Consider the following 16138-nt stretch of genomic DNA (forward strand, 5'->3'; position numbering starts at 1 on the left):
TAAACATCGCTGTTTATTCTCTCTCTCCAAAGCTAATTAGAATACCTAAAATGTCTACCCCAGATTGTGTTTTGTCTCTGGAAGACTCACATTTGGTTTTTGCCATCAGGAATCAGTTACGCCCTTTATTTGTTAGTGACTAAAGACACATGTATGATTTTGCCTTTTGTAAAAGGATATGTTGACGTGTTCCTACAACAGAACATTGTGTGCCTTATGATACTAGGAAAAATTTGTAAAACTGTAAACTGTTTTGTTTCATTTTATAAAATTGATAGGAAGCTGGCATGCTATTTACTTTCTTGTGTAAATAGCCTAGCGCTACCTTGCAGCGGAATAAATGTGAGAAATTCCCAGGTAGGTTTTGCTTTTCTTTATATTTAGAGTTTGCTTTCTGCATTGGCTGAGGCTGTAAACACAAGATACGATTTTTAGGGGAGGGAGTATTATCTTTATCCTATTAAGTTTGATATAAGAGTAAAGTTCACAGATTATAGCTATTCTGCTGAGGGCAGTGGAAGACTGAATTTTTATTTGAACACATAGGAGTGGTGAGACCCCCTTGGTAGATTGTTTTTTACCCCAAATCATATCTTTGCACAGATGTTATTGTTAATGTGGGAAGTGCCACTATTTGTATTATCTCAAGATAAAAAACTTCAGAATGCTTTTAATAGATCTGTGCTTAAATCTTGTTACTCTTGCAGCCTAGCCCTTGTGACTTGAAAATTTAAAATTCTTGAGACTCAGTTTTCTCATTTTAAAAATTGGGACTAATACTCTTGAACTCACAGGGATGCTTGCATGACTATGAGAGTGAGTTTTGTTGCTGTGAAAGAGACACAGTAATAAAGTCAATTTTCTTCCCATTCTCAGTTCATTGTTCATCATCAGTTCTTTTTACTTGGTAATGTAGGTTTTGTTTTGTAAAGTGTATCTTTCTTATCTACTACATTCACTTTTGCATAAAGATTACATTTTGTAATTTGGGGCTATATATTTCTAAAAAAATAACTATACATCTTTTTCATTTTAAAATGTAATAAAAATTTTTTGCTTCGTATTTGAGTTATGATATTAGAAAATTCTCCGACGTAGTACCTGTTGCCTTTTGCCCCTGTCCACCCCCCCCCTTTTTTTTGGCTGCGCTGGATCTTGGTTGCTGCTCGCGGGGTCTTTAGTTGCAGCGAGCAGGGGCTACTCTTCCTTGAGATGTGTGGGCTTCTCATTGCGGTGGCTTCTCTTTGTGCGGAGCATGGGCTCTAGGCGTGCGGTTTCAGTAGTCGCAGCACATGGGCTCAGTAGTTGCGGCTCACGGGCTCTAGAGCACAGGCTCAGTAGTTGTGGCGCACGGGCTTAGTTGCCCCTCAGCACTTGGGATCTTCCTGGACCAGGGATCGAACCTGTGTCCCCTGCATTGACAGGTAGATTCTTAACCACTGGACCACCAAGGAAGTCCCCCACCACCTTTTTTTTTCTTGGTCTACCTTCATCAGTGACTACTGGCTAAATTATTTTCTTAAACTTTGGCTATAACCTTTATTACTGATTATTCTTAATGTTTTAAAGGCTTAAGATATACTTTTTTTTTTTTTTTTTTTTTTTTTTTGCGGTACGCGGGCCTCTCACTGTTGTGGCCTCTCCCGTTGTGGAGCACAGGCTCTGGACGCACAGGCTCCGGACACACAGGGTCAGCGGCAATGGCTCACGGGCCCAGCCGCTCCACGGCATGTGGGATCTTCCCGGACTGGGGCACGAACCCATGTCTCCTGCGTTGGCAGGCGGACTCTCAACCACTGCGCCACCAGGGAAGCCCCCAAGACATACTTTTTCCACAAACATTTATGGTAATGAATTAGAAGTGAACTTGATTATTAGTAATACCTTTTCATTTTTATTTGCCAAACCACGTTTATACCGGAATAAGTAAAATAAGAAATCATGTTTAAGACATTAGCAAATAAAAAATAATATTTTGTTATTTTTCTGGCCGCTGTTAAAATTGAAGCTCTTTGAATGCCAAGTCACTTGTTTTATGTTGTATAAAGTTCTGCATGGTATGTGACATTCTGATCCTGCCATATCAGTCTGCATGATCAGAAAGACCTTTCTTCTAATTTTACTTGACCCATTGGCTCTTATTCTACTTTTCTGGAGATTGTTTTGATGCCTTTGGTTTCCTCATGTGTGCCAAGGGGATGTGTCTAGTTATGATTTACCTTCTATAGTTATGGTATGTTGCTTAGAACTACATATATTGATTGATGAAACACTGTAGCTAGAAGCATACTGGAAGAATTACCCTGAAAAATATTTACTTGAAAATAAACTTGAAAATGAATGAACTTGAAAAATAAAGTTCATTCAAGTATCTGTAGTTTATTTCACTTTCTTTTTTTTCTTTTGATAGCATGTTCCACATTATTCAAGACAGCATTTAGTGGTGTCTCGTAGTCTCTGTTCAGCGGCATATGATTCTAATGAAAAAGTAAGTATTTAAAAAATACTTTTAACGGTTAAGTTATAATGGTTTTACTTTGTTGTCTCCACGTTATGTTCACTGGGCAGATTAAATTTTATTGATGCTGTGTAATTATTTATTGCTCTACATCATAGGTTTTATAAGTGCTCAATCTTTGTTCCTTTTTTCATTGTGGGCCACAACCTGAGTCTTTAAATTTTGTATTTTTACCTATACCACAAATCGAATAAATTTACAATGTGTTTCCCTTGTTTTCAGCAGGATCACTAATACAACATTCTTTCTTAGACTAGGCAGTTGAGAGATTTTGATTAAACTATTGGGTTTTTTTTTTCATTTACTTAATATTTGTAAGATTCATTTTGAATGATGGCAATTATGGGTATTGTAAATTTTGGGACAGGGAAATTCCAGTTAAAATCTTGATACATGATAATGTTTGAGGCTTGTAAGAGGAGAGATAAAGGAACTAGAAGTGGTGATTGGAGGTAAAACATGATTTGGTGACAATAAAGGCATCAAAGAAGGCAGAAGAAGAGTTTTGGTTAAGATGAGATGGTTCAAGTTAAATGTCATTAAAGTAGAACTAATATGAATGATCATCTGAGAATGAAATAGTCTTCTAACTTGTCGGTTGACATATGCAAAACTACTCAAAAGAATCTGGAGGCTCGGGGAAAAAAAGGGTGTATATCACTGCAGTTCAAAAGAAATATATTGTGGACACAATTGTAGGGCATATGTAATTTTATGTTTTCTAATAGCCACATTAAAAAGAAACAGGTGAGGGCTTCTCTGGTGGCGCAGTGGTTGAGAGTGTGCCTGCCGATGCAGGGGACACGGGTTCGTGCCCCGGTCTGGGAAGATCCCACATGCTGCGGAGCAGCTGGGCCCGTGAGCCATGGCCGCTGAGCCTGCACATCCGGAGCCTGTGCTCCGCAACGGGAGAGGCCGCAACAGTGAGAGGCCCGTGTACCGCAAAAAAAAAAAAAACAAAAAAACAAAACAGGTGAAATTAACTTTAATGTATTTTATTTTATTTTATTATTTTTTATGTTTTGGCCATGCCACAAGGCATGAGGGATCTTAGTTCCCCTACCAGGGATCGAACCTGTGCCCCCTGCATTGGAAGCACGGAGTCTTAACCACTGGATCCCAGGGAAGTCCTGGCATTGATAATACAGTGTTTAAAACTTGCACCATTATACTCTGGTTATGTCATATCATGGTGTGTTTTGACACAAATACCGAGGTGTGAACTCTGGCTTTACTGCTAGTTAACTTTGCCGGTGACTTAGGCAAGTGATTATGCTTCATCAGACCTCAATTTTCTCATTTTAAAATTGGGATTTTATCAAAACTGACCTCATAGGACTCTTACGCGGATTAAATGAGGTAGTACGCAGAAGGGATTTTCCACAGTACCTGGCATATAGGTAATGTCAGCTGCTTAATATTATCCTTAACTGTTTTGTTCATTCAGTTTTGTACATTTGGAAACGGAAGCTTAAAACCCACAATAGTAAGTGTAAGCTGGGTGTAAACGCAAGACTGTCTTTCTCCTGAGCTGGTGGGTTTACCCACTGTGCTGTACTCCTTCTCGGAAGTGCTTGGTGAGTGACTCGGGATCTAGAGTTCTGCCGCCATTCCTCCAAATACCCAGTGGAACAGGCCAGCTCAGCCTTTCTCTTGGTCCCTGAATGGAGAGAAGTGTCCTTGCTGGTTTTAGATGCCAGCTATGATCTAAACATAGGGAAGGGAAAAAAGGAAGGAGGGGTAGAGAGAGAACGGATTAAAAGAAAATAACTTAAAAAAATTCTCATGAAACTTCCAGTGTGTTTTTTACCCCATGACAGCAATAGCAAAGGTATAAAACAGTTGCTACACACCCCAGTGTTCATAGCAGCATTATTTACAGTTGTCAAGACATGGAAATAACCTAAGTGTCCATCACCAGATGAATGGATAAAGAAGATGTGGTATATGTACACAATGGAATACTACTCAGCCATAAAAAGGAATGAAAATTGACCATTTGCAGCAACATGGATGGACTTGGAGGGCATTTTGCTGAGTGAAATGTCAGACAGAGAAAGACAAATACTATATGATATCACTTATATGTGGAATCTAAAAGATACAACAAACTAGTGAATGTAACGTAAAAGAAGCAGACTCACAGATACAGAGAACAAAGTAGTGGTACCTGTGCTGGGGGCAACATAGGGGTGCAGCAGTGGGAGGTACAGACCATTGGGTACCTCAGTACCCAGTAGTTTACCTCAGTACCCAACAGGCTTAAGGATGTATTGTACAACACAGGGAATATAGCCAATATTTTGTAACAACTGTAAATGGAAAGTAACCTTTAAAAATTGTGTAAAAATAAAAAATTAAAAAAGCAAACAGTTTCTGCAAAAGTTCTTTATCTCCCATGGTACCTGAAAGCCCCCTGGCTTCAAGGATTCAGGCTCCTGGCTTAAAGTTGTTGTTTTTGATTTTCCTCTTAGAGTATCTCCGGAGTGTCTTGTATACGGCTCTCCAGATACAGGATAAAGTCCCAGGTCTTTAAATGATATGAATGAGATGAAATGAAATGAAAGAAGGTCCTTTCTTAATCCAGCCTTTTTACCCCAGCTTTATTTGCCACAGTGCCCACATACTTGTTTTGTGCTTGAGCTGTCGTAAAAATTACTTGTAGTTTTTCAGTGCTACCGTCTGCTTTCAATGTCACTGCCTTAACGCATGCTGTTCACTCTCTCCCTTCGCTGCACTTAACACAGCTGTGTTGTAGCGCTTAACACATTTTGTTGTGATTGTGCCATATTGTAGTTATCCAATGCACTTGATCGAATGCACTTGATGTTCACCTGTAATTGTTGATGTAGAGGGAGAGATTGGTTTAGGGAATTCCCTGGCGGTCCAGTGGTTAAAACTCTGTGCTCTTATTGCCAGCGGCCCAGGTTCAGTCCCTGGTCTGGGAACTAAGATCTCACAAGCCACATGGTGCGGCTCTCCCCCGCAAAAAGTTGGTTTAAATTTACTTGTATGGGGACTTCCCTGGTGGTCCAGTGGTTAAGACTCCACGCTTCCACTGCAGGAGGTGCGGGTTTGATCCCTGGTTCTGGGAACTAAGATCCCGCATGAAACATGGCGCAGCCAAAAAAATAAAAAAAAAAAAGGCTAATTAAAAAAATTATTTGTATATACATTCTTTTATATGCATAGCCTACCTGGAAGAATATTCAGGAAACTAGTAGTAGTTGCCTTTGGGGCAAGGGCCTAGGTGTCCCTACAGTGTGTCCCCTTGTGTACCTTCTAAATTCTGAACCATATTCATCTGTTATTTAGTTAAAAGAAAATTTTAGGTATGGAAGATTAATTGATATTAGCTTTATTGAGCTTGTGTACTAATTGGTAATCCATTAATAGTCCTATATTAGTCAGGGTTCTTCAGAGAAACAGAACCAGTAGGAGACATAGGGAGATTTTTTTTACTGGCTCACATAATTATGGAGGCTGAGAAGTCCCACCACAATCTGCTGTGGCAAGCTGGAGACCCAGGAAAGCTGGTACTGAAATTCTAGTCCAGGTTCAAAGGTCTGGGAACCAGGGGGGCTGATGGTATATGTCCCAGTCCAAGGCTAGGAGAAGACCAGTGTTCCAGCTCAATCCGGCAGGCAGAACTAATCGTCCCTTCCTCCACTTTTTAGTCTGTCAGGCCCTCAGTAGAGTGGATGATGCCCACCCACACTGGGGAGGGCTGTCTGCTTTACTGAGTCCACTGATTCAATGTTAGTTTCATCTAGAAACACGCCCACAGACACCGCAGAAAAAACGTTTAATCTGAACACCCTGTGGACGAATCAAGTTGCACATAAAACTAACTATCACAAGCCCTGAACAGAGATGAATAGAAATGTGTGAGGTGCAGTGATCATTTTGGTACAGATTTATCCCTGTTGGAATCACACTCCTGGGTTTGTAATCTGGTTTGTGGCCCAAAGGAGTGAATAACAATACTCTAGCTAACACCTACTGAGTATATATTATGTGCTAGGCACTACTCTAAACACTTTAAGGGTGTTAATATTCCCGCAGCCTCTTGTGGCAGGTGCTATTCTTACTCTCATTTTACATACCAGGAAATGAGGGTTCAGGAGTAGGACTTGTCCACAGAAGAACATGTGGTAGTGTTGGGATTCCAACCTGGACAGTTTGGCTCCAGACTGGCTCTTAACCATTATTCTGCTTCTTGGATAGGGATTAGGGTGGAATTTGTACTCCGTGTAATATTATGATGTCAATAATTTGTTATATTTGCTGCACCAGTTGCTTAATGTGTAACTTCCAGTGTTTGTGCTGCTTTTATCAGATGTAGTCTGTTTAATACTTAATAAAAATTCACATTTTAAAATGCAGTTCAAGGAAGTATGAACATTTTTTTTCTTAGAATATGCTTATTGTTTAACAGGAATTTACCATGAGCAGATGAGAATAGAAAGGCAGATGATTTTATAGCCTCACGCCTGAGGTGAGATTAGGATATTTTAAGGGCCCATCTGCTCAGGGCTCTGAATGACTTAGGATTCTATCAAATTAGGAATTTACCAGTTTTAAGGTCGAGGCTTGTCTCAGTTTGGTGGAATAAGCCATGTATGATATAAAGGTTAAATCAAGACTTTAAAGGCCTATTCCAGTTCTGAGATTCTGTGATTACCTGTTGGGTTAAAATATAGCTTTAAGTTATATGAGTACTTTTTTTTTTTTGCGGTACGCGGGCCTCTCACTGTTGTGGCCTCTCCCGTTGCAGAGCACAGGCTCCGGTCGCGCAGGCTCAGCGGCCATGGCTCACAGGGCCCAGTGGCTCTGCGGCATGTGGGATCTTCCCAGACCGGGGCACGAACCCGTGTCCCCTGCATCGGCAGGCGGACTCTCAACCACTGCGCCACCAGGGAAGCCCAATATATGAGTACTATTAAGATTATATATAACTTTTCTTTTAGAAATATAACTAAAACTTAAAAAAATAGTTCCATTTAACGTGTAACAATTCACTAACCTAGCAGTCGTTGTGTACTAAAATGTGTTGCATCCAAATTACTTATAATTGTTTGTGTGCATTTCTTTAAAAGGATTAGCCTGTACACTTTTAGAGTAGGGAGAGAACCTTGTTAAATAGTTTCCCATTAGAATGTTATCAATTTATATATGTGGAAGTCAAGAGATTTCAATTTACAGAGATTGATTTACTTAGAGTCAAATAGATCATTAATGGCAAAGCTGGGCTTAGAAATTAGGTCTCTAGCCCCACACAGAATGGAACTTCTTTTTCTATTATATGGCCTCAGCTGTTTAAAAATTTGGTGGTTATTCAAACTTAACATTGTACTCAAATAGCATAACCTGCTTTGTCTGGGAATCTTTGGAAATAAGCATAAATAGTATCTGTTCTCATTTATCAAAAGTATCATTTAATGCTGTGGCCCAATCCCAAAGAGATAGAATATAAATTATATCAGACTTCCCTTTGATAAACATAATACTTAGAATTTCCCTGAATTTAGAAAATAAACAAGTAAATTCTCAAGCAATTTCTTCTAAAGTTTCTTAGTATTCTGAAATATCATTTGAAGATTATCTTTTGGCAAGAGAATTTAGTCCCCTTATGAATTATCTAACCTAGTCAATTGATGCTTTAAGAGGATAATTGTAACGCCAGATACTACCAGGTGAGTTTAGTAGCAGCCTGGTTGTAAATGAGCATATGTATAGTATTTAATACTACTGTAGGAAGTAATGTTTATTAGGATCATGCCCAATGGTAATTGTGGAAAAGCTTGGTGTTTTCTGGTCCCAAAGCAAGAGTAACAATTTCTTACGTGTTTTTTCTCTTTTTAGACTTTTGATAAAATTCTTGTTGCTAATAGAGGAGAAATTGCATGTAGGGTGAGTGGAATTTTAATCTTATTTTCCATTTTACTCTGTGAATTTTATTATTATTAAATCCCTTTAAATATGAATTACTATTAATAGATAACATTAATGTACTTTACTATAGGTTATTAAAACTTGCAAGAAGATGGGCATTAAGACGGTTGCCATCCACAGTGATGTTGATGCTAGTTCTGTAAGTATATTTGCTTTGTTTGAATCGGGACCTTATTTTGGATCAAATAGAAAAAAAGTGAAAGATGTAGGTTTTTTTTGTTGGCCTGAAAAGGTACACAATTAAAAAAAATACCTGTTTTATTACTCTTGTATTAAGCAAAATGGGAGCATCATAATGTCTCCAGTATGTGTCTTAACTCTTATTTTCAAGGCTTTAAAAGCCTAGAATAGAATAAAAATTTGGTAAACTGATTCTGGTCACCAAGTACATTTAAGCAAAGCATGAGATAGTTAGATTCAAAGATTAATGAAATGTGTTTTTTTTTTAAAATTTATTTTCTTTTATTTATTTTTGGCTGATTTGTGTCTTTGTTACTGAGTGCGGGCTTTCTCTAGTTGGAGCGAGCGGGGGCTACTCTGTTGCGGTGCGCGGGCTTCTCATTGCGGTGGCTTCTCTTGTTGAGGAGCATGGGCTCTAAGTGTGCAGGCTTCATTAGTTGTGGCTCGTGGGCTCTAGAGCGCAGGCTGAGTAGTTGTGGCGCACGGGCTTAGTTGCTCCGTGGCATGTGGGATCTTCCCTGACCAGGGCTCGAACCCGGTCCCCTGCATCGGCAGGTGGATTCTTAACCACTGTGCCACCAAGGAAGCCCTAATGAAATGTTTATACAGTGCTGCCTTATGGGAGCACATTTCTGCACAGGATAACTCCACTGTCACTCGGGATGCTGCAATTGTTTAACCTTCCTAAATGCTTTACCATGTGCAGCTGAAAGTTTGATAAATCAAAGATAGGCTAATGCTAATTGGACATGAACAAAAGAAGGTATAGCATATATAATTTTATTGGGGATTTTTATCAAAACAGGCATTTTTAGCAGTAATAAACTATGAATGAGTAGAAAAAAATCCCATGGGAAAAGTGTATGAATTATTGGAACTGTATGACATGAAATGTAAGTAGTTGTACTTTGATATAAGTTACTGTTTTTCATTCTTTCACACAACTTCTGATAACAGGACCTATTGGTAATGTCAGCTTTTATCGTATAGTAATTTAATGCAAAGAATTTTCAGTCTTTGTGATTTTAAAATTTTATCTAGAAGTATGTTGTTCCTGTTGTCTTATTGTGACTCTCTTCCTTTTTTAAAAAGCAAAATGGAAATGATTGCAAGCTACTCTAATTTCCCCAGAATAAAGGTTAAGTATATTATCTAGTTTATTTGGCTGGTACATTTAAAATATTTATCCTTTACTTTAAAAGTAATTAAGCAGTTAAAAGAACTTGTTTTGCGTATATACTGTTTGATTTTTTTTGAATATTGGTTTCTGGCTTCTTTACTAATAATCTGTTTTAACTGTGATAGTTTCAGTAGTTTATATTCCTCACAAAATATTCATGAAATAATGAGAAAACTGTTGCTTTAATGTCATTCTTGATTGGTAAACTAAGGCATTTACCAATAGTAAAGCTACTTCAGAAAAAAGTTTGTGTTACTGTCAAGCCAGTAGTAGATTTAAAATTCACTCTTCTCATCTTGTGTTTATTTTTCAGTGTATTAGCTCAGGCTGTGTTTTCATTCATGGGTAAATTGAGAGAAAAATGTTTGAATTGTGGACAATCACTGTTTTTATTTCAAGCCTAACAACAAACTTTCACTTGTAATTTTTTTTTCATATCACAGTATATAGTTAATTCTCTATGCTGTGTTCTCATAGAGGTGACTGTCGGCATATAGCCAAGATTATTTATATTTCAGCTTTTTCCTATTTGTTTATATTTCAATGTGGTATTACAGAATAATCTACTTCTGTAAGCTGTTGCTCCAAAGAGCATGACTAACTTTTCTCACTGTTACATTTCTAGCTTTGTGGACAGTCACTTTCCAGACTTTGGCAAAACTGGTTTCAAAAGAGTTGGTTTGAGTTTTAAGTCTTTGTCATTTATCCTTCCTGAAGCAGAGGTGGTAGTTTTTATATTTTAAATATTTTTAGCCACTTTTTTTTTTTTTTTAACCAGAGATTATGATATATAGTTTAAAATAAGATTTGCCAGGCCCCACGGTGGGAAGCAAGCAGTGCATGCTCGGTCAAAACTTCCTCTTCATATGACCTCCTGTAAGTCGGTTTCTAGAAAGATACTATAAGTAAAAGCAGGATAATAATGATGGTTAGAATGTTCAAAGTTTGATTTAAGCCTTAGAAATAGGGCCAGATTTGCTATTTGGTTTCTGCTTCAGCCTCAAGAAAGACAAAAAGGTGAATTCCTCTAACAGCATATTTTGCTTCTTTAACATGTGATCACAAAGGTTACCATCATATCTAATGAACTGTATAATATCGGTATTATGAACAAGGCATGCTATTCAGATGTATTATAAATGTTTCAATATTGATTTTCAAGAGGTGAGCATTTTCACTGTTACTTGGAGTAAAAAAATCTTACATGCTTCATGTGTTAATTTCATAAATTGAAATGTAAATACTATTATAGTAGGAAAATACTGCAACAGTTGATTGTGAAAACTATTAATTTTATGTTAAAAACAACTAATTTTTAAGCAGTTAATCAGGGGAAGAAGACTAACAGTTATTACAACTATTAAGTGGTAAGTCACACAAAGAAGGAAAGCCAAGTAACTTGCAAACAGTGAATGTTGAATGGGAAAAAGTTGGCTTTTAAAGACCATTATGCAGTTTTCTTCCATGGGTCCCTTCCATTAAAATGGTGCATTCCCCCTCTTTTAAAATTAATTTTGGGGGGGTGAATCGTTGAATCCACGTGCAGGTTTTGTCCCACAACAACCTCTCATGTTACTAACATTTTTGCATTCACCAGTGAAAATTGCCTGACACTGTGATTACTTTGGTTGCTTTTGTCATCTTTGCTGTCTTTTGAGGAATCTGTTGGGTCTAACTGCTCCTTTTTGAATCTGCCTGGTTTTTTTTTTAAAGCACAGTTAATTTTATTTTTGGCTGCGCCATGTGGCTTGCGGGATCTTAGTTCCCGGACCAGGGATTGAGCCCGTGCCCTTGGCAGTGAAAGTGCGGAGTACTAACCCCTGGACTGCCAGGAAATTCCCTGCCTGATTTTTGTTTTGTCTTTTTTCTTAAGTATTTGAGTCCTTTCCTGTCTTATTTATAGCATACTTTTTTTTTTATAGCATACTTATTTTAAAAGTTCTATCATTTTGTTATTTTACTTCAAGATCTTATGTATCTATTTATATTTCTGACTCTTCCTCACAATGGATTGTTTCCTCACATGTGTAGATTTTGTCTTGTGACCTCATATTTGGTATCTTTATCGTTGAACTCCACATGGTTTGGGTTGTCCGGGGTATCACTGACTAATTTTTATATTAATTTCTTGGCGCGAAGGTTGCTGAATTCTGAGGATGGGGCAAAACCAGATGAAACCACACACACACACACACACACACACACACACACACACACACACACACACACACACACACACACACACACACACACACACACACACACACACACACTCCCTCCCTCCCTCCCTCCCTCCCTCCCTCCCTCCCTCCCTCCCTCCCTCTGTTAAATAGGCCCATGGTTTCTAATTTCCTGAGGAGACTTTTTCCTTTACTTTGAAGCACAGCTGATAATAAGTATGTCTTCTCCCTACTTAGTAGATTATTGAAACCCCACCCCCCTTCACTGAGGATGTAGTCTTTGTTGTGCCATGTGGGATCTAGCTCCCCAACCAGGGGTCGAACCCGGGCCCCCTGCACTGGAGCGTGGAGTCTTAGCCACTGGAGCACCAGGGAAGTCCTGAGGATGTAACCTTTGAGCAACATGGCCTTATGTAGGAGTTTTCCTTCACATCTTCAGCTCACAATTGGTTCCTTTCTCTGAGAGTTAAAACTCAGTTCTCTAGGTTATTCAGATCCCCACTTATACTCTCCAAGATTAGTGGTATCGACTCTAGTGGATACTGTCTGGCTTTTAGCTGCTGCTTCGTTTTTTTTTTTCTCTTTTTTTTTTCCTCTTCTTCATTTTTGATCCCTAGGGATTGCTTGTGGTTCTTGTAAGCCAAACTGTTCATTTAAAGAAGTTTGTTATATTTAATCTGGGATTTTTAGGTGCTTCTAGGGAGGGTTTGCAGTTATCAGTCTAGTTCGCTTATTGTTGGATTGTCTTAAAATAGGATGATATCCTATTCTCTGTTGAGGAAGTTTTCTTGCTTTCTTTGAGAAGACTGACCCAGAGCAGTCTCAGAGTCAGGCTTTACCCAGGAAAACAGTTCATACGTATTGATGAGATTAGTGCAACTGCATCCAGAGGATGAGGCCAGAGTCAACAAGCAATGTAAAGTACTCCAGTGGGAAATGGTCAGGGCCAGAGAGAGCAAAATAGGGGTTAAGCCTCTTATCAAGTCATGAATTGTCTTTTATGTATCATTCTTCAGGCCCTTATTATTCTTTGAAAAGATTTGTGGAGAATGGTTTATGAGGGGAAAATGGTCCTAGTGGAAAACTGTATCCTGCTGGGATTGTGATAGGCATTGTGTTTTATCTGTAGATCAGTTTGAGAAATATCTTTATCTCAACTTTTTTTTTTTTTTTTTTTTTGGCGGTACGCGGGCCTCTCACTGTTGTGGCCTCTCCCATTGCAGAGCACAGGATCCGGACGCGCAGGCTCAGCGGCCATGGCTCACGAGCCCAGCCGCTCCGCGGCATGTGGGATCCTCCCAGACTGGGGCACGAACCCGTGTCCTCCGCATCAGCAGGTGGACTCTCAACCACTGCGCCACCAGGGAAGCCCTATCTCAACATTTTTAAGTCCTCCTATACATGAGCATGGATATTCCATTTGATGATGTTCCACTTATCTACGTTGCTTTAATTTCTTTCAACAATGTTTTGTAGTTTTCAGAGTATAAGTTTTGCACTTACTTTGCTGTATTTATTCCTAAGTATTTTAATATTATTTCTGAGGCTGTTAGAATTGCAATTTCATCCTCATTTTTTTTTTTTTGGCCTCACCATGCAGCTTGCAGGATCTTCATTCCCTAACCAGGGATTGAACCCGTGCCCCCTGCAGTGGAAGAGTGGCGTCCTAACCACTGGACTGCCAGGGAATTCCCTAGAATTGCAATTTTTTAATTTCAGTTTTTATTGTTGATTGCAGATGTACAGGAATACAATTGATTTTTTTTTTTTTTTGCGGTACATGGGCCTCTCACTACTGTGGCCTCTCCCATGGCGGAGCACAGGCTCTGGATGCGCAGGTTCAGCAGCCATGGCCCATGGGCCCAGCCGCTCCGCGGCATGCGGGATCCTCCCAGACCGGGGCGCGAACCCGCGTCCCCTACATCGGCAGGCGGACCCTCAGCCACTGCGCCACCAGGGAAGCCCCAGTTGATTTTTTAATAGTGATTTTGTGTCCTGCAACCTTGCTGAACTTGTTTATTAGTTCTAATAGTTTTTAAAAATATAATAGATTCCTTGGGATTCTCTCTAGAAGATCATGTCATGTGTAAAGAGAGATAGGTTTACTTCTTTCTTTTCTAACTGGATGCTTTTTATTTCATAGTCTTGCCTGATTTCCCTTGCTTTAATTTCCAGAATGATACTGAAAAGGAGTGGTGAGAGCAGACATCCTGTTTTGTTCCTCATCTTCGGGGGAAAACATTCAGTATTCCACACCTAAGTTTGATTTAGGCTCTGAGATTTTCATGAATTCCCATTATTAGGTTGAGGAAGTGCCCTGCTATTCCTAGTTTGTTGAGAGTTTTTGTCATGACTGGGTGTTGGATTTTTACAAATGCTTTTGCTGTGTCTACTGAGATGATAATGTGGTTTTTATCCTTTATTCCATTGATATGGTATATTAATTAATTTTTGGATGTTAAACTAGCCTTGCATTCCTGGGATAAATCACACTTGGTCATGATGTATAGTCCTTTGTGTATATTGCTGGATTCAGTTTGCTGGTGTTTTGTAGAGAATTTTTCATCCATGTTTATAAGAGATATTGGTCTATAGATTTCTTTTCATTTGATGTTTTTGTTTTTGGTATCAGAGTGATACTGGCCTCATAGTATAAGATGGGAAGTGTTCTCTCATCTTCTGTTGTTTTGGAAGAGTTTGTGAAGAATTGGTATTAATTATTCCTGAAATGTTTGGTGGAATTCACCAGTGAAGCCATCTGGGTCTGAGCTTTTCTCTGTGGGTAGTTGTTTGATTACTAATTCAGTCTCTTGTAGATTTATTGAGATTTTCTATTTCTTCCTGAGTTAGTGTCTATAGTTTGTCTTTCTAGGAATTTGTCCATTTCATCTTAAGTTATTGTTTATTATGTGATTGTTTATAGTATTTTTTAATCATTTTTATTTCTGTAAGGCTGGCAGTAATGTCTCTTTCATTCCTGGTTTTAGTTATTTGAGTTTTTTCATGTTTTCTTTGTCATTTTAGCTAACGGTTTTCAGTTTCATTGATCTTTTCAAAGAACTGACTTTTGGTCATTGATTTCTCTCTTTTTAAATTCTCTATGTCATTTCTATTTACACTAGTTTTTGTTTCCTTCATTCTGCTCGCTTTGGGTTTAGTTTGCTCTTTTAAAAAATAGTTTCTTAAAGTAGAAAAACTAGGTTGTTTTGAGGTCTTTTTAATATAGGTGTTTAACCGTTCATTTTTCTCTATTGTTTTAGCTGCATCCCATGTTTTGACATATTGTATCTTCATTTTCATTTCCGAAAGTAATTTCTAGTTGCCCTTTTGATTTCTTTGACCCACTTGTTATTTAGGAGTTTGTTGTTTAATTCCACATATTTATGAGTTTCCCAAGTTTATTTCTATTACTGATTTCTAATTTCCTTCTTTTTTGGTCAGAGAATGTGTTTTCTACTGTTTCTATCCTTTAAAATTTTTTGATGTTTGTTTTATGGACTAGCATATGATCTGTCCTGGAGAATGTTCCATGTGAACTTAAGAATGTGTATTCTGCTGCTGCTGGGTGGAGTGTTCTATAGATGTCTTTTAGGACTGGTTGGTTCATAGGGATATTTAAGTCATCTGTTTCCTGGCTGATCTTCTGGTTGTTCTATTCATTATTGAAAGTGGGGTTTAACCTGGTTTTAAAAGCCTTTAAAAAATGTTAGGTAGTTATTTTGTTTTGCTTAGTTTACAAAACTGGTGACAAATAATTGTGTATAGGCCTGCAACTCTGTGCATGAAAGCACCTGAATAAGGTAGGAAATAATTGACTAAAGGACTCTTGAGTGTCCAGGCCTAGAGAGTCTTGCAAGGATTCTTTGAAATTTTCAGGAAGCAAGAAATTTTTTTAAGAAATTTTGACACTATTTAAATTGCTCTAGACTTAGAGAAAGAAAAATAGATTTCCATTGCTTTTTATGAAACCAGCATAGTAATTCAGAAATCAAAATCTGGGCAAAGATAGTAAGCAAAAAATAAAATTACAATGACTGTAATTATATATTGATAGAAGAATCCTAAGTAATAGAAAATAGAGTAAAATTTATTTAAGTAATGTGCTGCAGTCATGCAGAGTGTATT

The 16138-nt window shown here is 38.2% G+C and overlaps 1 protein-coding gene across 5 annotated transcripts in view; it reads left to right on the plus strand.

The window, feature by feature from the left end:
- Nucleotides 1–16138, plus strand: part of PCCA (propionyl-CoA carboxylase subunit alpha) — a 431262-nt gene that overhangs the window by 50302 nt on the left and 364822 nt on the right. For all 5 annotated transcript variants that reach the window (XM_060288232.2, XM_060288229.2, XM_070044087.1 and 2 more), the window contains 3 exons: nt 2411–2488; nt 8384–8431; nt 8544–8612. In XM_060288232.2, coding sequence (XP_060144215.1) covers nt 8565–8612 — 48 coding nt within the window. In that variant the 5' untranslated portion in view covers nt 2411–2488; nt 8384–8431; nt 8544–8564. The remainder of the gene's footprint in view (nt 1–2410; nt 2489–8383; nt 8432–8543; nt 8613–16138) is intronic.

The sequence above is a fragment of the Globicephala melas genome, chromosome 18 (assembly GCF_963455315.2).
Source record: "Globicephala melas chromosome 18, mGloMel1.2, whole genome shotgun sequence".
Lineage (NCBI taxonomy): Eukaryota > Metazoa > Chordata > Mammalia > Artiodactyla > Delphinidae > Globicephala > Globicephala melas.